Here is a 20587-nt window from a genome sequence, read left to right on the forward strand (position 1 = left end):
TCTAAACTCTAAACTTCTAACATTTCTCATTTTTACCTAAATAATCTATTAAACAATTGACATTCATTCTATTACGATAACCAATATTATAAATTAAGAAAATTCTTCAAAAATATGAATTATAACAAAAGTATCTTATTTTATAATATAAAATTTTCAATATGAAAATAAGAAAATCTCTTCATAAATTAATAAAATATTAATTTATCGATAAATTAATAATTATTAATTAATCGATAAATTAAAATATCTATAAATTAAAAAAAATTTATAGTCCGGAACTTATTAATTTATAGAGGTTTTAGTGGAGAACATTTATTCAAATGTGAAGAAAGATAAAGGCATGCTCCAGGTTTGATGGGAGAAGAAAGAGAGCTGGCAACAGCTATTCTCTCACTGAAAGATCACTCTCCTCTGTCCCGCACTCCTCTCTTTCTTTTTTGTTTCTTTCTTTTCGACAGCTTTCATTTGATTCTCGATTTTAAAATTTGAATATCTTACTCTCATTTACTGATTTACATAAAACGTATATGTATGTATGTAGTATGTACTATATAATCTCTTTATTACGAGGCAAAAAAAAAGAAGAAAAAGTTACAACATGTTTCTTAATAATTCACTAATAGTAAATGTAGAAATAATAAGAACAAAACTACTTCTAAACTTCTAAGGTTTACAACATACATCATTAATGTTCATCTTAAATCTTAGATAAGAGTTTCAAATCTGCATGGGATTATAAAAGGGAAAAGTATTCATTAACGTGATTTTTAATCCCTTTTAATTTGTGGTTTAAGGATGATAAGTATTTTAAGATTATAAATTCAACAAAAGAAGAAAATAATGCTTTTTCAAACAATTCAAATAAAAATAATTTCTGAACTTAGACAACTGTAGTTGGCTTCCCAAGGCTGCTGCTGGTGCTTCACCTATATATATACCCTATCCTCTTTGAAAACTCATCTCACATCACATTTCAACACTCTCCTCGAACAAACAAAATAAACCCTTAAACTTTCATTTCTACAATCTTTCCCCTAATGGGTCAAATCTTGAACCCTACCGTGTTACTCACCGTTCTGGTTTTAACAATGGTTGGGACAGTTTACTCCGGTAACTTCAACGAAGAGTTCGACTTAACTTGGGGTGAACACAGAGGCAAAATCTTTAGTGGAGGGAAGATGTTGTCACTGTCACTAGACCGGGTTTCCGGTTCGGGTTTTAAATCCAAGAAAGAGTATTTATTCGGAAGAATCGACATGCAGCTTAAACTCGTCGCCGGTAACTCCGCCGGAACCGTCACCGCCTACTACGTAAGCCTTCTTCTTTAAGAAACACTCACTTTTGTTTTGGTTTTTTTTGGTAACAGAAGACTAATGTAAAAGATGTGTTTGCAGTTGTCTTCAGAAGGACCAACACACGACGAGATAGATTTTGAGTTTCTTGGTAACGAAACAGGGAAGCCTTACGTTCTTCACACTAATGTCTTTGCACAAGGCAAAGGAAACAGAGAACAACAGTTTTATCTCTGGTTCGACCCAACCAAGAACTTCCACACTTATTCTCTTGTCTGGAGACCTCAACACATCATGTAAGGACAATTAATCAAAAACAACTAACGATCAACACTTTTTTATGTTTCTTTTTATTGTCTCTTGACATTTGTGTGTTCTGTTTTACAGATTCATGGTGGATAACGTTCCAATCAGAGTATTCAACAACGCAGAGCAACTTGGTGTTCCGTTTCCCAAGAAACAACCAATGAAGATATACTCGAGCTTATGGAATGCAGATGGCTGGGCTACAAGAGGTGGTTTGGTTAAGACAGATTGGTCTAAGGCTCCTTTCACAGCTTACTACAGAGGATTCAACGCTGCGGCTTGTACTGTTTCTTCAGGATCATCTTACTGTGATCCTAAGTTCAAGAGCACGTTTACTAATGGTGAGTCTCAAGTGGCTAATGAGCTTAATGCTTATGGGAGAAGAAGATTGAGATGGGTTCAAAAATATTTCATGATTTATGATTATTGTTCTGATGTCAAGAGGTTTTCTCAAGGATTCCCACCAGAGTGTAGGAGGTCTAGAGTCTAATGTTTTGTTGTTGTTTAGTGAAAAATTCTCTTTGTTGTTTTATTTAAAATAAAATTGATTTGATTACTTCACTGGCCTTTGCTTACTCCAATGACAATATTCATTCTACGAGTCAATAAATGTGTCACGGGACTCACTATACTGTCGTAAAAAGATTTTAAAAAAGAAGAAGCTGTAGATTCTTGAAGTTGCGGACGCCAGTACAAACAAATAATTTAAGTATGAACACTTGACAAACATGACTTCACCTAATAAACCAAATTCCAAATTAGAAGGTACAAAGATCACGTGTAGAGGTGTCAACTTGAAAGCAAGAGTTCAATGGGTTGGACACAAACATGACTTTGTCTATAAAAACCAATCCAAATCAAAAGCCACAAAGATCACAGCCAGAGTCCAATGGTTTGTATCTTGATGGGGCTGCTTAATCCGGTTTAACACTTCTAATTTAAGGCAAACATGAAGAAATAACACCTATATTGTTGTTATATGCAACTTGCTAAGAGATCGCAGGAGGTTTACTTTTATAGTCTTTTAGTATGTACATAGAACAAGAGGTCATACTTTTAAAAATGAAAAAGAAACCTGATAATAAATAAGATCACATGGACTATATGTATAACCGCAAATTTGATCTATGATGCTTCTATCCTGGTTAGAAAAAGACAGCTAGTTGTACCTCTCACTTTTCAAAATTAAAAACATGAAATTTGGATATTCTGGAGACAGATAATGACATCAAGGAAAAAAGTATCTATACTAGTTGCTTCAGGGTGATCTAGTGATCAAGTTGTTAGGTTGGGATGCTTTAACGATCGTCTTCTCGTGGATGTAATGAGCAAAATTCACTCTTGCTCGTTGTTCGTTCTGGAGACAAATATATGAGCAGTGAGAATCATGTGTTTTAAACTGCTTCAACTAACCAGTCTTAAAATAAAGCAGAATGAGACAATTGATTATGGATAACTCACGGGTATTCTGCAGTGAACTTGAAGGTCATCGTTCATCTGGTGGAGACGGCTTTTTGCTAGCTCTGCAGCCTCACCAGCTCTCTTTGAAGCTTCACCAGCCTGTTTACAGAACAATATTCAGATTCAGTAAAAGCCTCCAAGATAAAGTTGCACACTTGCACTAATCCATTGACCAGTTAACAAGTTACAAGTCTGTAATGGTGTGGTTAAACATATTTCTTCTCAGCTTAGTTACTTTAGTGAAGTTATTGAACCAATAAAACTGATAAACCTAAGAGCTTGATTGGTGTGACTCTACCACTAAAAGGAACTGTTGTGAAGTTTTGTTCTGAACTCACCTGACTTTTGTAGTCATTTTGATCTGCTGATTTCTCCAACATGTCCCTGAGACGAGATATTTCTCCAACTAGATCCAACACCATTACTTCAGTATCTTGCAACTGATTTCTTGAGAACTCAAATGCTCTTTCAGCGTTTAGACGGAAAGAGGAGCAGTTCAAACAAGAGCATGAACCTCTACATCCTCTCATACTTCTTCTCAGAATCCCTTTTGAAGGAGAAACGGAGGGAGGAGTTGCCAATACAGCAGAAGAGTCAAGCAGCTCAGCTGTTAGTTGCTCTGCACTGATTTTTGCTTCTGTTTCCCCTGCACCATTCATATTTTCTCCGCCCACCAAATTGTTGACAAATGTTTTGGGCAATGCAGATGAAGCAACCTCACTTGAACTTCTCGAGCCAACAAGAGGAGATGATAATGGGATCTCAGAGCCTAAAGGAGTTTCTGAGTTCTTTTCAGTATCTGGGATGACATGCTTAACTTGTGTTTCTTGTTCCTTGTCAATATCAGACTGTTCTGGAGATACAGATAAATGTTCACAAGGAATTGACTCTTCGTTTTCGTTAGAGCTTGTATCTGATTCTCCAGCAGCATTAGATGTCACCATTTCCTGTACCCCTTCATTCTCAGAGACTAATGTCGATGATGGAGTATTCTCCTCTGTGTTCTTTTGCTGATCTGGATGATCAACTGTTTCAGGCACACCTAGATAAATCAGCAAAGACAAAGAACCATCAGTATCTCAATCTGTCAAGTTTCTTTTCCTTCCAACACAAAATAATCAGGCAGATACTAGCCACCAATATACATTAAGCAACTAACTGTACCAATACATTGTTACTACTAACCCTAGATATAAATTACTAAGAGTTGTATTGGATTAGGAATAGGCTTACAAGGATTATTTTCTTGAACATCTCTGAGATATGGAAGCATTCTTCTGTAATTAACGGAACCTGGTGTTTTGAATAACTTGCGCCTAGAGCATGCCTGATTCATGTCAAAAAGAATCTCATTATTCTGGACTTTCCATGGCCAACATGGAAGTGACCTTAAAACTAAAGCTAGAACAAGCAAGGTTTCTGCATAGATAAAATCTTACAGCTTTCTTGTTGGGACTGGACGCAATAACCCTCTTCAAAGGACTAGTGTTTCTAAATAAGCTTCCAGCTGAATCTTTAACTAAGACCGTGTCAACAGACTGCGAGACAGGTTTGGTGGTTTCAGGAAGTTGGCATTTGGGTGTCATCAATTCACTAACTTCCTCCTCTACATCTTCACCAGTTTCTCCAGCTTCTCTGTTACAGGACAAACTAATATCTGGAGGATTCTGGCTTAAAGGTTTTGAGCACCGCGTTGATGACGTTCCATCTGTAGAAACAATTGCCAAATTAGCATATCAATCTCAATATCAATTTCAATTTCCCTTTTGATGAATATAAATAAAACCAAAGACTTACCATCTACAACTTGCATCAAGTAAGGAAGCAATCTCTTATAGCTTAAAGAATTAGGGTCCTTGAATATTTTAGCTATAGAACATGGATGAAGAACCTGTGCGAATACACACATCAAACGAGAATCAAATCAAGCAACCAACATAAACATAGTACCTTAAAATGTAACAACTCAACAAAATCCAAATACCGATTTGTTGCTCCCGAGATTAGTAGTAACGCTTCTCTTCACTGATGCTGCTACATTGATCTCTTCATTAACCAATTCAGAACCAGCCGGCGTCGTTTGAATCAACTCCCCTGCTTCTACATTTCCTAATCCACAAGCATGAGCTTTGATTCCATCTTTTTCACCAGAAACCAAAAAACACAAAATCATTATCAATAATTATGATCCAATTCTAAAAGGTGCCTTAAAAGATCAAAGAAACTTACTGTTCGAATCCGGACAGTTGCAACGACATATATGGTATTGTTCTTCCTTGTTTCGGTTTCTTCCTTTGCCGTTAAATTCGCAGTCGTCGGTTGGATTCGGGGAGAAGACGCGTCTGAGACGCAGATCCTTGATGGTGACTCGCGGAGGATACGTTCGATCGATTTTTCCGGGGAGTGATGGTGATGGATGATGGACGCGAGATCGGTTCACTGTTTGAGATGCGAGTCTCTGGTGGTTCTGTGATTTTTTAGTAGCGAGGATCTCTGTAGCTGAAGGAGACGAGAATCGCATCCTCTTCCGTGGGATCTGGTTTGGTTCCGCCATAGCTTGAAGCTTCGTCGAGAGAGAGAGAGAGAGAGAGAGAGCGAGAGTTTTTTTTAATATTTTATTTGGCGGGGATATAACGAAAAGGTTGTAGATGTTTTGGCGGGAAACTAGATGGCGGGAAGCGTGGATTTTGTGCGGGAAATAGTATAAAAGGGCCTTACAGAATATTGTTGAGATAGGCCCATGTAGCCCATTATGAATATGGTCCACAACAGTTGTGATTGTTGCTCTCTTTTCGTATTGCTAAAATCAAACCGGACGGTTTCAAAATCGGTTCAATTGTATTACGAACCTATTGTTCGCTTTGTTTTATATAAACCGGTTTAAATTTAATCTGTCGTATAAGCTTTATGCAAAGAATATATATTTTTTATGTGTTGTAATCAAAGATTACATTTACATTTTAATCGTTGAAGCCTAATTTATTTAATGAAAATATAAGTAGCAAGGATATTGTATTAAATATTGTTGCATTTGGTGGAATTGGTAGTGCCGTGTAAATCTAACTATTCTTAATTAAAACATCTTACGGTAATATGTTTAATTAATCTCTGTTACACAAAAACAGCTTCGTGTAAAGTGGAAACGCATATTGTCAATCAATAAGGCAATATTTCTATTCTCGACAAAACAATAACTAGTTTGGGACACCCCGAAAAGGGAAAAAAACCTTACAGGACATGCAGACACAGGAACAGACTGTCATATATGCAAATGCTGATCCAGTGATCATCACCAAGTTTCTCACGTCCACAAATATATAAAAAGCAGATAACGCATTTTAATCATTTTATATCATCAGTAAATACTACTGTATAAAATCTCTATAGATAGACCATGAATTTAGGACAAATTATTTTTCTCTTTTCTTCCACAATACAGCAGCGCCGCCAAGATTCGTAAGAATGATTTAGTCACAGGCTCACAGCTCATCATCGATGTTTTAAATGCATATAAAACAACACACACAGCTCATCGAATGCTCTTTATGTGCTCTACTTTACTAATATGTCCTCATTCATTCATTTGTATATCTATAAACCATATATGCAAAATAATTTCAACTCATATCAAACGTCTAGTAATGCCAACCAAAATCAAGTATTAGTATCATATTATAAACTCCCTTCTCAATCTATACACCGAAATGTTACCGTGAATGTGTAATCGATTTAATCGACAGCCCATATGTGTTTAGATTATGTGGTTGTAATTAAGTCACAAAATTTGAAAAACTATATTATAGCTGTGTCAACATTTTAGGAAGTTGTCTAATCGAACTAAATTAATAAGTAGATAAGAAAACCTATATTACAAAGGTTGATTTTCAATTAACCAAAATTTTATGTTGGGCGTTTAGAAAAGTATAAGGTTGTGACTTGTGACCATGTCATATTGTCATGCCAATTTATGTTGATAAATCATTTAGAAACAAATAATTTTTATGTAGTATCATAGTACACAGATTCGATTACATCAAGTAGCATGTATCAATCGAAAATATGCGATGATTTTTTTAAAGTAGAGTGTATATAATTACTTTTCCATTTTTGCTTCAAACTATATCAGATTAGCTAGGTCGGTTGTATTACAATAAAATTAAATGCACGTTACATCTTTTATTTTTAAAATACATTTGTCTGACAAATTTGGTCAAAAGAAAATGACCGCCTCTCTTTGGAGAGGTTTTTTGAGGTTATAATAAGCCATTGACTCTTAATTTTCTATTTGGAAATGTTAAACAAATTCCAATCGTCTTCTATTTTAATAACTAGGGTGGTAAACTAAAATATAAGTAATATATCTTTAATTTAATAAACCATAGCTTTGTTGAAAAAAAGAAAAAAAACAAGAGAATTATACAAAAATTTAAAGACCTAAAGGAGAGCTTGTAATTATAATGCCCAAATACCCAAGTAGTTCCACTTCCATGCATGTTCTTATGTATTTTTTTTCTCATTAATATTTGTTATCATAGAAATGAGACCATTCTAGAGTTTATATTAGTTTATATTATAGACTTACTAGATAAGGATCCGTCTGATGGGCGGATTTAAAATTTTGTAAATAAAATAAAAATTTAATAACTATATATTAATATTTATTGTACATTATATGATAACTATACTGATTTATATCATATACAAATCTTTTATGTATGTTACTATTAAAAGTGTATTCTTTACATCTAGGTATATTGTATGTTACAAATATATTATTTACCATCACCTAGAAAATGTTTATATGAACAAATTAAGTCAACTATCATATGGCTTTTTACTTTCACTTTTGCATAGTTTCTTTAATCACTAAAATTGTTGGCTCAAAAAACATTCTGAATAAAAAATAAATTATGTCACAATAGTGTATGACTAACCAAAGAGAGAACCTCGGTTCTGCCCTCCTCCATTATTGAGACATCCTTGCGTCCAACCTCCTCCACCGTGGACAGAACCTTCGCTCCACCTTCCTCCCTTGGGGAGATAACCTTGCGTCCAACCTCCCCCACCCTTGCGTCCAACTTCCTCCACCATAGAGAGAAACTCGGCTCTGCCCTCCTCCTGTGTGGAGAGAACATGTTTACGTCTTTTAGCTATCTCAAGGTGGTTTGCTCCAGCAACCAATGAAACTAAAGACCTTTTTCCAACTTCACAAAATCTTTTGATAGTAACTGATGTTAAATTTCTCAATGTATTCATAGAAGTTTCTTTGACATACCATGATATAGCCTCTGTCTTCAAGCTCATATGGATCTATCAACAACGATTTATGTTTTTCCAATCTATCTATGTTTGTTGTAGGCTTTTGTTTGATCAGCCTATTTTATCCTTCCATTAAGTTGATGACCTTCTCCTCTTTATCTCCTTTTGAGATTGAACGAATAGTAACAATTATGTTTGCACAAAAAAAAGGTTTATGACCAACCAATCAAGGTTTGAGAAATTAGAAAAAACATAATTTGATCTAATTAATGAATAATAGAAAATTATAAGCACGGTAATATATGAATCTCAAATAATTAAAAGATGAAAATATAAATTAAATAAAACAATCTAAAACTACTACAATAAATTTTAAAATACAGTATTAGAAAAAGAAGATGCATATATTAATCTTCCATTTTTTTTTTGGTCAACATATTAATCTTACTTATTTCAAACTGAAAATGTAGAAAGTATAAAATTTTACCAAGAAAAATAAAGCTAGTCGAAATTATTTTGTTTGGTGAAAAATGTCATCATCTCTTTGCTTATATAGAGGGGTGTATATACAATCTTTTTCCTGTTAAGATTAACAAAGTTTTTTTTTAGTATAATAAGATTACAATTATCTTATGCATCATTTTACCAAGCTTGAAAACTGTGATTTTTTATCGTTAAAATTGACATGTGTCACGATCAGATGAGTTACTAAATTTGATATGTGATTTTTGATCGTTAAAATTGACACATGTCACGATCTGATGAGTTATTAACTTGGATATTTAATCGTTAAAACTGACACATGTCACGATCTGGTGAGTTTTTAACTTTAATATCTGATCGTTAGAACTAATACGTGTCACGATCTGGTGAGTTACTAACTTTTGAAAACCAAGCTTTATATAATAAGATAGTAACAAATTGTCGGTGTTCAGTTACCAATTTTTATCTGAATTAAAACACTCACAAATTTTGGAAAAACAAAATTTCTAATGAAAGCTAAATATAAAAGTTACGTTGTGTATATCAAGCTCTCGTAAATCACCCCGTGTGTAATATAGCTTAGATCTTGGCGGAATCCGTCGCCCCAAAACAGTTCCACGATCATTGGAAAATCACCAAAACGAGTGTACAAAATACATAAGAGATTTTTTGAGAAAGAAGAAGAAATATGATGAAATCCTACTTCTCTATGACTCTATCTCTCATGGATCTGATCATATACAACACCTAGCCCATTGAAAGTGTAACAATCTAGCTGCTAAACATGAGTCCAAGCTAAACTTTAATTTTAGTCCATCATTGCTCCATCTAGTACAATGCTTAGAGATTCACCTTAAACAATACGTAGAACAAATTAAAAGACTAAGAACTCAAGACTAACTATAACATTGTTCACATTGGGCGAGTTCTTTCCATGGATCCTTCTATTGCCTTCATCTCTCATAACTTAAATATAGAAGTTTCACTCATACTGTCACACATAACATTAAGTAACTAAATACAATCATAATGAAAAACTTGCTTATAGTCATTCTAATTAGACAGCATATTAGCTCGAATTATGTAATAGACGAAATATGAATTAATAAAAAAAATATATGTAAAATCTAGACCATTACGCAAGTCAGTTTGGTTAAATTTACCCCAACATTGCATGTTATCAATTTCTCTAATAAATAACCGATCAAGTTGCATCATAAATTAAGAATTTCCCATTTATGGAAATATAATAAATGAAAAATAATAATTTGCTCCACGCAAGCTTCGAATCACGGTGTGGGAACTGGGAAGGCTGCATCAAAGCAGTGCAATGAATGTTGCATCAGTAGGTATGCCGTATGCATGCCGGTCAACACAATCTATATAGGCTGTAGCCATTAGCCACCACTATAGAAACTTTGTGGTCCTCAGCCACCAATAGGTTCAAGGTTCGACCACATTTAAAAGAATCATTTCTTAACACATATATAAAATTCCAGTTTTGTCCAAAAAAAAACAATATAACTCCATTACTACCTCTTTAAAGTTAAGCTTCAAAAATATTAATTACCGACCATACTACACCAAACACGAATTATGATTCCAAAATTAATCTCCATTATTACAACCACCTTCCTTCAATAATTATTTCAATCAATTTATCCTTTTTCCATTATTATCATCCATATAATAAACATATATCATAATCAACAAAAAAACAGAATCTCTGTATTCATTAACTATTACAATAACATTTTATACAAAAAAAGAAAATATTGTAATAAAAACGCGTATTTTTTTTTTTTTTTTTTTTTTTTTTTTTTTNTTTCAAGTGAATTTATATAAACAGTAGTATATTTTTTTTAAACGGAACGGGACGGGGACTAAACGGTTAGGTTTATAATAGGCCTTGACACCTCACTCCTCATTTGCTTCCATTCATCTTCTCTCTCTTCTTCCAAAAATAAAAAAACAGAAAGAACAAAAATTACCAAACCCTAAACCAAATCCTCCTTCATCATCATCTTCTTCCTTCTTTCCTTCTTCATTTCCAACGCGCCGCGCGTGTTCACTTCATCAATGGAGGCTCCAACGCCTCTCCATCTTCTCTTCCTCCTCCTCCTCCTCCTCACCACATTCCTAACCACATCCGTCGCCGACGACGGAGCAGCAATGCTCGCTTTAGCTAAATCATTCAATCCTCCGCCGTCAGATTGGTCAACAACAACATCAACCGGATTCTGCCAATGGAGCGGCGTAAGATGCACCTCAAACCGCGTCACTTCAATCAGCCTCGCTGATAAATCTCTCGCCGGCGTTATAGCTCCTGAGATCTCGACTCTCTCCGAGCTCAAAACCGTCGCTCTTCAGCGTAATAGACTCACCGGTAAAATCCCTTCGTTTGCTAAACTCTCTTCTCTCCAAGAGATCTACATTGACGAGAATTTTTTCCTCGGAGTTGAGACCGGAGCTTTCGCCGGACTCACTAGTCTTCAGATCTTGAGTTTGAGCGATTGCAGAAACATTACTCCTTGGGGTTTTCCATCTGAGCTCGTTGATTCGACTTCCCTCACTACCATTTACCTCGACAGCACTAACATCTTCGGAGCTTTGCCTGACGTTTTCGATTCCTTCGCTTCTCTTCAAAACCTCCGGCTATCGTACAACAACATCACCGGAGTTTTGCCGCCGTCGCTTTCCAAATCTTCGATTCAGAACCTCTGGATCAACAACCAACTCGTTGGGATGACCGGAACGATCGAAGTGCTCTCGAGTATGACGTCATTGTCACAAGCTTGGCTTCAGAAGAATCAGTTCTCTGGACCTATCCCAGATCTCTCCAAGAGCGAGAATCTCTTCGATCTACAGCTCCGGGACAATCAGTTAACCGGAATTGTACCTCCGACGCTTCTTTCACTCAAAAGCTTGAAGAACGTTACTTTTGATAACAATAAGCTGCAAGGTCCTTTTCCTTTCTTCCCACCGGATGTTAAATTAAGCACGAAAGGAAACGTATTCTGTACTAGTAATCCAGGACAGAGCTGTAGTCCTCAGGTGACGACGCTTTTAGCTGTGGCTGGAGGTTTGGGGTATCCGCCAATGCTGGCTGAGTCTTGGAAAGGTGATGATGCTTGTGGTGGTTGGGCTTATGTTTCTTGTGATTCAGGTGGGAAGAATGTTATCACTTTGAATCTTGGGAAACATGGATTCAATGGCTTTATATCACCGGCGATTGCGAATCTCACTTCTTTGAAGAGTGTTTACCTTAATGACAACAATTTAAGTGGTGTTATCCCCAAGGAGTTGACGTTGATGACTAGTTTGCAGTTGATTGATGTCTCCAACAACAACCTTAAAGGGGAGATACCGAAGTTTCCAGCTTCAGTGAAGTTTAATTACAAACCGGGGAACTCTCTGTTGGGAACTAAAGGTGGAGATGATTCAACGCCTGGAACTGGTGCTGATACTAGTGGTGGTCCTGGTGGGTCTTCTGGTGGTCATGGTGGTAGTAAGGCTCCGGTGATCGTTGGTGTTATTGTGGCGGTTTTAGTTTTTCTTGCCATTTTAGGATTTGTGGTTTACAAATTTGTTATGAAGAGGAAGTATGGGAAGTTTAATAGGACGGATCCTGAGAAGGCTGGGAAGGTTTTGGTTAGTGATGCTATATCTAATGGTGGTGGTAGTGGTGGATATGCTAATGGACATGGAGCTAATAATTTCAATGCGTTGAACAGTCCTAGTAGTGGTGACAATAGTGATCGTTTCCTTCTTGAAAGTGGAAGTGTTACCATTCCAATGGAGGTTCTTCGTCAGGTTACAAATAATTTCAGTGAGGATAACATATTGGGAAGAGGTGGTTTTGGTGTTGTGTACGCTGGGGAATTACACGATGGAACAAAGACTGCAGTCAAGAGGATGGAGTGTTCAGCAATGGGTAATAAAGGAATGAGCGAGTTTCAGGCTGAGATAGCGGTACTCACTAAGGTTAGGCATAGACACTTGGTCGCTTTATTAGGTTACTGTGTGAACGGGAACGAGAGGTTGCTTGTCTACGAGTACATGCCACAGGGAAATCTTGGTCAGCATTTGTTTGAGTGGCGTGAACTCGGATACTCTCCTCTGACATGGAAGCAGAGAGTGAGTATCGCTCTTGACGTGGCAAGAGGTGTGGAATATCTCCATAGTTTGGCGCAGCAAAGCTTCATCCACAGAGATTTAAAGCCCTCTAACATCCTTCTAGGAGATGACATGAGGGCAAAGGTTGCTGATTTCGGACTGGTTAAGAACGCACCAGATGGGAAATACTCTCTTGAAACAAGATTAGCAGGCACATTTGGTTATCTAGCTCCAGAATATGCTGGTAAGTTCATTATTCTTATCTCTACTCATGTTAATTTCACAATGTGCCTAGTCTGTGTTATGGTTCTATGCAATACATTCTGCCATTTGTGTTATTTGTGCTTATAGTATCTGCATTGGATACTGATCTTATACCTGTATATGGTTGCAGCTACTGGAAGAGTAACGACGAAAGTGGATGTGTATGCATTTGGAGTGGTTCTTATGGAAATATTAACTGGAAGGAGAGCTTTAGATGATTCATTACCAGACGAGCGATCTCATCTAGTAACATGGTTTAGAAGAACGCTAATCAACAAAGAAAACATCCCCAAGGCGCTCGACCAAACCTTAGAGGCCGACGAGGAAACAATGGAGAGCATTCACAGAGTTGCTGAGCTTGCAGGACACTGCACAGCCCGAGAACCTCAACAAAGACCAGACATGGGCCACGCGGTAAACGTGCTAGGTCCACTAGTAGAGAAATGGAAACCGTCGTGCCAAGAAGAAGAAGAGAGTTTCGGGATCGATGTGAACATGAGTTTACCTCAAGCTTTACAGAGATGGCAAAACGAAGGAACATCATCATCGACAATGTTCCATGGAGACTTCTCTTATTCTCAGACACAGACTAGTATTACTCCAAAGACCTCTGGTTTTCCTAACACGTTTGATTCAGCTGATGGTCGGTGACACCAAACTTTGTGTCGATCTGTGTTAAATCGGTGTTACTAAGTTTTTTCGTTCTGGTTTTGGCTTCTCTCTTTTTTTTTTATAATGATATGATGATTATATGTAATACTATGTTGTAAGCACTAAAGCACATATGTATCTTGTATTTGCGTCTGACCACTTTGAGCTTTTGCATTTGTTCATTCTTTCTAAGGAAAACTTGTATTACGTAGCTTTGGTTTTGTAGAAAAGGGAAAAATATGAAAACCAAATGTTAGTTTGAAATTTGAAGTGCTGTAACTAGAAATCTTTTGCTTAGCTGTGAAATTTGTGAACAAAGTTTCTGTTATTTTCTTTTTTTGTTTGTTTAGTTTTAATTTTGCCGCGTGAAACGGATATGACTTTTTTAGATAAATGTAAAACGTCGTAATCATTTGAAGAGTTTTTTACAGGCTGTGTTTAATTGAGGAGCTATAGAAAGCCAAAGACTTATTTGCCACCTTTTCTGGCTCAAATTTTGGAGATAATATTTTGGGTGTTTGTTTTTGTTGTTGTGTTGACTGTTGTGCACAATCTCTTATTTGGTTAATTGGTTTAACTAATTCTTATCTACCTCTTCTTTTCCTTTAAGTTTTGATGTATATATAGTTATATACTACTAGATTAGTTATCACAAATCGAAGCTTAATATAAAACGAAATTATGATATGATAAAGGTTAATAGTAGAAGCAATTTTGAAATATGTTGTCTAAAGAGAGTATATTTTAATAATATAATTTAACGTTAGAATGGGAAGAAAGTATAAAGAAATAAGTGATGGGAAAAGAGAGCACAGATCGGGGCTGGAAATTGATTTGGAGACAACAACATTAGGTGAAGCATATGATGGGGTGACGATAAAAAGAATGTCAAAAGCAAAGATCCAACTTTAAAAGTGAATAAAGAAGAGAAATAAGCATGTTACTATATTCCCCATTATCTTCAATTTTCTTTATAAAAAAAGGAATAAAAGTTTGATTTCTATATGTTTCTTTTTTGTAATACTAAAAGATGGAGATTTTTTTTTAAAAAAAAACTTTAAACCTTAAACCCCAGTTTATGTGTTAAGGTTTTTTTTTCATATTTGTCTTTTCATCTTTACTCGACATTCCAAATGGTTTATAATTGCAATTGGCAAAACATGTAAAAGATAGGTTCTAAAAAAGAACATTTTATATTTTTGCCATATATTTGGAAAAATAGGTTATATTACTAAAGTAATTGCAAAACAGCTAAAAGATTGAGATGTTTAATTCTAAATGTCTATATCACTACTCATATACGCTTCTTTTTCTAAAAAAAAAAAAAAATGGACATCTGAATTATCTATTAGAAGACAAAAAGTTCAAAAGAAAAGGCAAATAACCTTTTTGTGTTCTGTCTAAATTAATATGTTTAGGAACCTATTCACATGTGCATCGGTAATTTGGTCTCTTGACTTTATCCTCTCCATAATGATTCCACAACGCTAAACTATTGGTTTACTTATTTTAAAAACGCATTTGCTTAGTATTAAACTAATGGATTTGGATACGCGTAATGAAAAAGATGAAACTATTCTGATACTCTTATTTTATCATCTATGCTAATGCTAATGCTAATGTCATGACATCACATAGATTCTCTTTTGAATGTGGTCGGACCTACTTTTTAACTTATTATGGTTACTTGGTCCCCTTGCTAATTGCTATCCTAATTTGTCTTACATTATTTTCTAACCACAATTTACATTTTAGAGAATTTGGGCAAATGGGTGTTGGAGAGTACAAGTAAGATACGTTTGGGGACCAAATAAGAAGGTGTTTAGTAGACCTTCACCTTAGCTTAGTTAAGAAGGTAATTACAAAAGAAATAGTGAAAGCCCAATATAGGCCTATGAATAAATAGATTGAGACATATCCTCTATATGTTAAAAGGTGACGTGTGAGCTCCGTACCCAATTTATTGTTCACCCTTAATATTTTATAAAATTACATAAAACTGTCATTGCTATATATATATATATATATATATTTATCAACTGTCACTGCTATTCAATTTATTTATATACACAATATTTTGCTCTTAAAAATTCTAAAATTGGTAAATATTATTCAAAAATTGATAAATATTATCCCTTACATATTTTCAAAATTAAATTAATTTCACTTTGTATTGTAATATAATAATATAACTATATTATGAGATATAAAAATATATATATAAAATCATATCTTCAGAAATATAAATAATGTTACCTTTCTAATAATTTTATAAAGCTCTAATGCTGAAAAAATCAAAGATCATTTGAAACTGACTCATTTTATTCTTTTGCTAAAAACAATAACTATATTTGCCCAAAAAAATATATGATCACCAATTAACATGAATATATACTTTAATTTGGATAACTATGTAGTTAAACATTATATATAAATATGTAGTTATAGTGTTTTTATAGAAATCTTAAAATTTAGAAATTCCAATCCAAGAAAAAATGAAAACAAGTAATAATATTATACCAATAGCTGAGATATATAGGTATCTAATGACTAATAAAAAATTATAAAATTCAGTGATATAATACCATAACTACGACCAATTATATAAGGGATCTAATGACCAATTATAGTCTTCCTCCTCACGAAACAATTTAGTAATTATATTTCTCCATCAATTACAGATACATATATTACTTAAAAAACTAATAATATCCAAATTAATAAAATTCTCCTTAACAAAATATCTTATGGTATCTCCTATATAAAATACTCACGCTTTATATCTCATTTTATTATTTTCCCTTCTCTTACTATATTATTTACATTAAATTGTCATTAGTATAACTAAGGAATAATTCATTCAATAATTGAAGAAAATCTATACTATTAATTGGTGAATACAATTAAGGGTTAAAAAAAATCATATCAAATATCCAAGTTGACAAACTGACCCAATTTACATATTAAGAAGAAAAAAAATTAAACAACAGATTTATTATATTTTAGGAAATCACTCAAACTAATTCCATAGTAATCATGTTATGAGAATTTTGTGTGGGTATATTCATGTATGACAAAATACAGGACGAGAAATTTTGGGAACAAGAATTCAAGCAGAACATATGCGGACATACTATTTACTCATATGAATTACGAGGAATGGGGTTTTCTCGGGTCAAAAATTTTAAACATTGCAATTAGATATATTAGATGGGTTTGATAGCTTAACAATTATATTTTTTCAAAAATTATGTAAAATAACTCTGCATGTACGTGCGGGTCCGAACTTAGTCTACTTTTATATATACTCCACAAGATTACATAAAACCAAGTTTTTGATTATATGACTTCCTCACTGAACGGTTGATATATATTTGAAAGATGCTCAAAACTCTACATGTACAATGAAACACAATTTTTACTACTCACTTTGCTTCTTCTTCTTCTCATTGTGGAAACAATAGACAGGAGCCTGCCATTTCTCGTCTTCTAGGACAGCTCCAACCTCAAATGTCATCACATGAGCTTCCCTCCCTGCAATTATCTCTCACAATTTGGTTAATCAAGACAAGTAAACTGATTAACTGACTCATAAAGTCAATAGTATCAATCATTTGACCTGTATAGAAGATCCATTGTACAGGTCTCTTGGTGACAACATCCTCATAATACCATAAGAACTCAACCTTCTCCCAGACGTTGCATAAAAACCCATTTACATGTCGTTGGCCCAAATACTTTGCTCCATCTAGCCAATTTGGCCTCAAGATTCCAACCTTGAATCCAGTTAGACAATCACATTTCCAAGACTAGTCTCAGCAACTTACTAGAATACAGTTCATGTTTCTGAAAGTAAAAACAGTAAAGATCTACAAATTGTACTCTACATGACGTTTGCATAAAACTTAAGTGTATCATCAAAAAACAATGCTCTGAGAAACCTTATGTTCCTATCATAAGCAAAATTTTCCCATCCAAAGTCTTAAGATCTCTAAAAAATGTTAGTCCAAAAATATTCTCAAGTCCTCCTCACTATTTTTAGTTAGGTTCCCATTGTGGCTCATTATGACCATCACTTGAGTGAATTGTAAATTTTCAGATGAAGATAAGGTTTCTATCAATCAATTTGAAGAAATCAACGCATTGCTGTGGGCATTCGTTGACACGAAAACACCCATTTGCTTGCAATAAACACTGATATCTAAGAAGGAAGAGTAGTAGGCTATACTCTCCAAGTTATGAAGAAGGACCAGAGGCAACTTCAAAAAGTCTCAACTGAATGAAATGTCATGACAAAAACTTAGGACAGGATCTCCAAATTTCTTTTCAATTTCGAGACACTACAAAATTCACAGGAATCCAAAAGTTGGCCTTCTTGCTTCAAAGTTCAAACTGTGATATATTTTGGTAGTTCTCTAGCCAAAAAAACATTACAAATTCTCCTCAAAATCGACATAAACAGCAAGAAACACACATATGTGCCACTATGCATTATGAAATTCACACTAAGAGAGTTGTCATTATGCAATTCACAGTGTAAATCTCTTAAAGTTTATCACAAATAAAATTCACAAGGTCTTAAAGTTTCTTCTTCTTTCTTCAAATTTGATCAATGTATTAGTCAATTACACGAAAATTCTCCAAAAAAAAAAAACCACAAAGACTAATATAAAGAGCCTGAAACAGAGGAAGTGATGATAAAGATTAAAGAGGATTCTAACCTCGAAATGAACGGTGCGGCAGGTTCTGGATTCGTCGAGGGAGTAATAGAAAGAAGTGCCATTGTTCCATTCGAGGTCATATTTGAGCCTGCCAAGCTGCTTCTGAATGATGTTAAAGTTACGTCCATTGACCCAGTCGTACCAAAGGTCTACAATTTCCAAGGATCCGGATTTATTCATCAACATCAACGCGTGAAACTGCTCCGGCCATGGCGCAGGAACCGGCTCATCATCTCCAGCGGCGGCTGATGATTGAACGAGGAAGAGAACGATGAGGAAGTAGTAGATTGGTCTGAAGGAGTACTTGTCGATTGGTGTGCTCTTGTTTCAGACAAGATGGATAACACTTTACGGTCACAGTAACGTTTTAATACCCTTGCAATCAAAAGTTTATTCATCAATAGCCTTTTGTGGTCTAAATACCCTTTGACAAAGAGTTGACCAACATATCTCATTTTTACCCTTAACCCTAACCCATTTTTATTTAATAAATCAAAAAATTTTAAAAAGAAAAACATGTGGATCCCATCAATTTTTCTCCACCAATCGGGTTCCTTCTCTCTCCCCTCTCTCTCCTCTCTCTCTCCCGATTTCTTCCTCGCTCCCCCATTGTTGCTCCTCTCCCCTTTCCAATCGATACAAATCGAGTCCATAGAAATCGATTTGATTCCAAACGAAAGCAAAAGATTGGGATTGAAGCAAACAACAAAGCAAAGCAAAAGATTCAGGTGATATTCTTACATTTATTTACCAATGCAATTAGGGTTCTTGTGTTGTTGAGGTTCATCCTAAAGCAATTAGGGTATATACCTTGAATGCTCATTCAATTTATTCTCATTTGTATTAGTGTCGAAATGGGTCGCATACTAAGTGGATTCTAACACTTCATTCGAACTGAATCGTAAAAATATTCCGAAATAAATAGTGATTTTGTGGAGTCGATGTAGTACAACTGGTAGACTAGGTATAACTGATACGGGTACAATCGCTAGCTAGTATTTGGTACAACTGGTAATAGTTTGGTACAACTTAGACGGGTACAACTAGCACAAGTTTGGTACAACTTGGTAATACTATTTACACGACAGAGGTTCCAATGTGAGTTTTTTTTTTTTTTTCAGGCACAATGAATAATAATCGTCGGATAATCATCGTTTTTGATTACGGGGGATATTATGCAACAAGGGAAAATGAACTAAGATGGATTTCAAGAGAAAAAGTTCATCAATCTCTTAGAATGGAGACATCTATTGAAGAGGTTAGTTATTCTGCATTGGTTCAGAAAATATGCAGAAAGGCAAAGGTTGATGAAACTATGACTGAGCTAAAATTGAGTTACGTTCCCGAATCAGTGCATCCTAAGAGACCGATACACATACGTGATGATGATGATCTGATGTGTTATTTGGAAATGAATCCAGATCAATTCCAAGTTTTGCATGTGGAAGTCGTGAATGATGTTGAAATAAATCAGGGGGATGAGCAAAGTCGAGGGACTGTAGGTTGTTCACTTAATGTCAAGACGCATACGTGCTTGAGGTCAGATACAAGTACAATGAGGAGAAAAAGGAGAGGCACACCATTGGATGGAGCAGTGGGCATTGGGGTATTCGAGGACGATATATCCAGTTCCTATCATGTCTATGTGGATGGTCCGTGACGATGTACGTGCTAAGATTGTTCTTCCTAATTTTTATGTCACAAAAAGAGGAAGAAAACCAACAAAAGGATTACATCAGCCAGAGAACATGGACGCAGGAAGAAGAAGAAAAATTCGAGTAGGAGCTGGTTTGATAGTGAGGGTTCTCGGACTTAGTTTCTTATTTGGAGAACTTAGTAAAACTTATTTTTCCCTCGGTACAACTATTGTCATTTGTGTGTGTTTGTTTTTTGTGGATTATCTTGATAGACATGTTTGCTTATCTTTAAGGGAAAACTTATTTCAGTTAAATTGTGATTATCTTCCTTAGGTTAGTTGCCAAAAATAATTATATTATTATTTATAATTAAAAATTGTAATTAAACTTTTAT

General features: G+C 34.9%; 4 protein-coding genes across 4 annotated transcripts; 2 read left to right on the forward strand and 2 right to left on the reverse strand.

Annotated features, from left to right (window-relative positions):
- Nucleotides 943-2162, forward strand: LOC104766294 (probable xyloglucan endotransglucosylase/hydrolase protein 16). The gene is made up of 3 exons (XM_010490148.1): nucleotides 943-1313; nucleotides 1398-1591; nucleotides 1683-2162. The coding sequence occupies exons 1-3, from the start codon at nucleotides 1041-1043 to the stop codon at nucleotides 2089-2091; spliced, it is 876 nt and encodes a 291-aa protein (XP_010488450.1). The 5' UTR covers nucleotides 943-1040; the 3' UTR covers nucleotides 2092-2162.
- Nucleotides 2656-5649, reverse strand: LOC104766295. Its single transcript, XM_010490149.2, has 8 exons — nucleotides 5292-5649; nucleotides 5047-5201; nucleotides 4860-4953; nucleotides 4502-4770; nucleotides 4296-4389; nucleotides 3401-4104; nucleotides 3063-3161; nucleotides 2656-2958 (listed from the first exon to the last, which is right to left on the reverse strand). The coding sequence occupies exons 1-8, from the start codon at nucleotides 5614-5616 to the stop codon at nucleotides 2860-2862; spliced, it is 1839 nt and encodes a 612-aa protein (XP_010488451.1). The 5' UTR covers nucleotides 5617-5649; the 3' UTR covers nucleotides 2656-2859.
- On the forward strand, nucleotides 10750-14046 carry LOC104766296 (receptor-like kinase TMK4). The gene is made up of 2 exons (XM_010490150.2): nucleotides 10750-13164; nucleotides 13315-14046. The coding sequence occupies exons 1-2, from the start codon at nucleotides 10884-10886 to the stop codon at nucleotides 13833-13835; spliced, it is 2802 nt and encodes a 933-aa protein (XP_010488452.1). The 5' UTR covers nucleotides 10750-10883; the 3' UTR covers nucleotides 13836-14046.
- LOC104767808 (uncharacterized protein At4g14100-like) lies at nucleotides 17113-18897 on the reverse strand. Its single transcript, XM_010491782.2, has 3 exons — nucleotides 18557-18897; nucleotides 17455-17611; nucleotides 17113-17369 (listed from the first exon to the last, which is right to left on the reverse strand). The coding sequence occupies exons 1-3, from the start codon at nucleotides 18740-18742 to the stop codon at nucleotides 17257-17259; spliced, it is 456 nt and encodes a 151-aa protein (XP_010490084.2). The 5' UTR covers nucleotides 18743-18897; the 3' UTR covers nucleotides 17113-17256.

The sequence above is a fragment of the Camelina sativa genome, chromosome 19, assembly GCF_000633955.1.
Source record: "Camelina sativa cultivar DH55 chromosome 19, Cs, whole genome shotgun sequence".
In the NCBI taxonomy this organism is placed as follows: domain Eukaryota; kingdom Viridiplantae; phylum Streptophyta; class Magnoliopsida; order Brassicales; family Brassicaceae; genus Camelina; species Camelina sativa.

Coding starts and splice junctions, on each gene's coding strand:
- LOC104766294 (XM_010490148.1), top strand. CDS start 1,041: ATGGGTCAAATCTTGAACCCTACCGTGTTACTCACCGTTCTGGTTTTA. Junction 1,314..1,397: donor GAACCGTCACCGCCTACTAC/GTAAGCCTTCTT, acceptor ATGTGTTTGCAG/TTGTCTTCAGAAGGACCAAC. Junction 1,592..1,682: donor TGGAGACCTCAACACATCAT/GTAAGGACAATT, acceptor TCTGTTTTACAG/ATTCATGGTGGATAACGTTC.
- LOC104766295 (XM_010490149.2), bottom strand. CDS start 5,616: ATGGCGGAACCAAACCAGATCCCACGGAAGAGGATGCGATTCTCGTCT. Junction 4,390..4,501: donor CCAGTCCCAACAAGAAAGCT/GTAAGATTTTAT, acceptor GACATGAATCAG/GCATGCTCTAGGCGCAAGTT. Junction 3,162..3,400: donor AAAATGACTACAAAAGTCAG/GTGAGTTCAGAA, acceptor TTCTGTAAACAG/GCTGGTGAAGCTTCAAAGAG.
- LOC104766296 (XM_010490150.2), top strand. CDS start 10,884: ATGGAGGCTCCAACGCCTCTCCATCTTCTCTTCCTCCTCCTCCTCCTC. Junction 13,165..13,314: donor TCTAGCTCCAGAATATGCTG/GTAAGTTCATTA, acceptor ATATGGTTGCAG/CTACTGGAAGAGTAACGACG.
- LOC104767808 (XM_010491782.2), bottom strand. CDS start 18,742: ATGTTGATGAATAAATCCGGATCCTTGGAAATTGTAGACCTTTGGTAC. Junction 17,612..18,556: donor GCCGCACCGTTCATTTCGAG/GTTAGAATCCTC, acceptor ACTGGATTCAAG/GTTGGAATCTTGAGGCCAAA. Junction 17,370..17,454: donor ACAATGGATCTTCTATACAG/GTCAAATGATTG, acceptor AGATAATTGCAG/GGAGGGAAGCTCATGTGATG.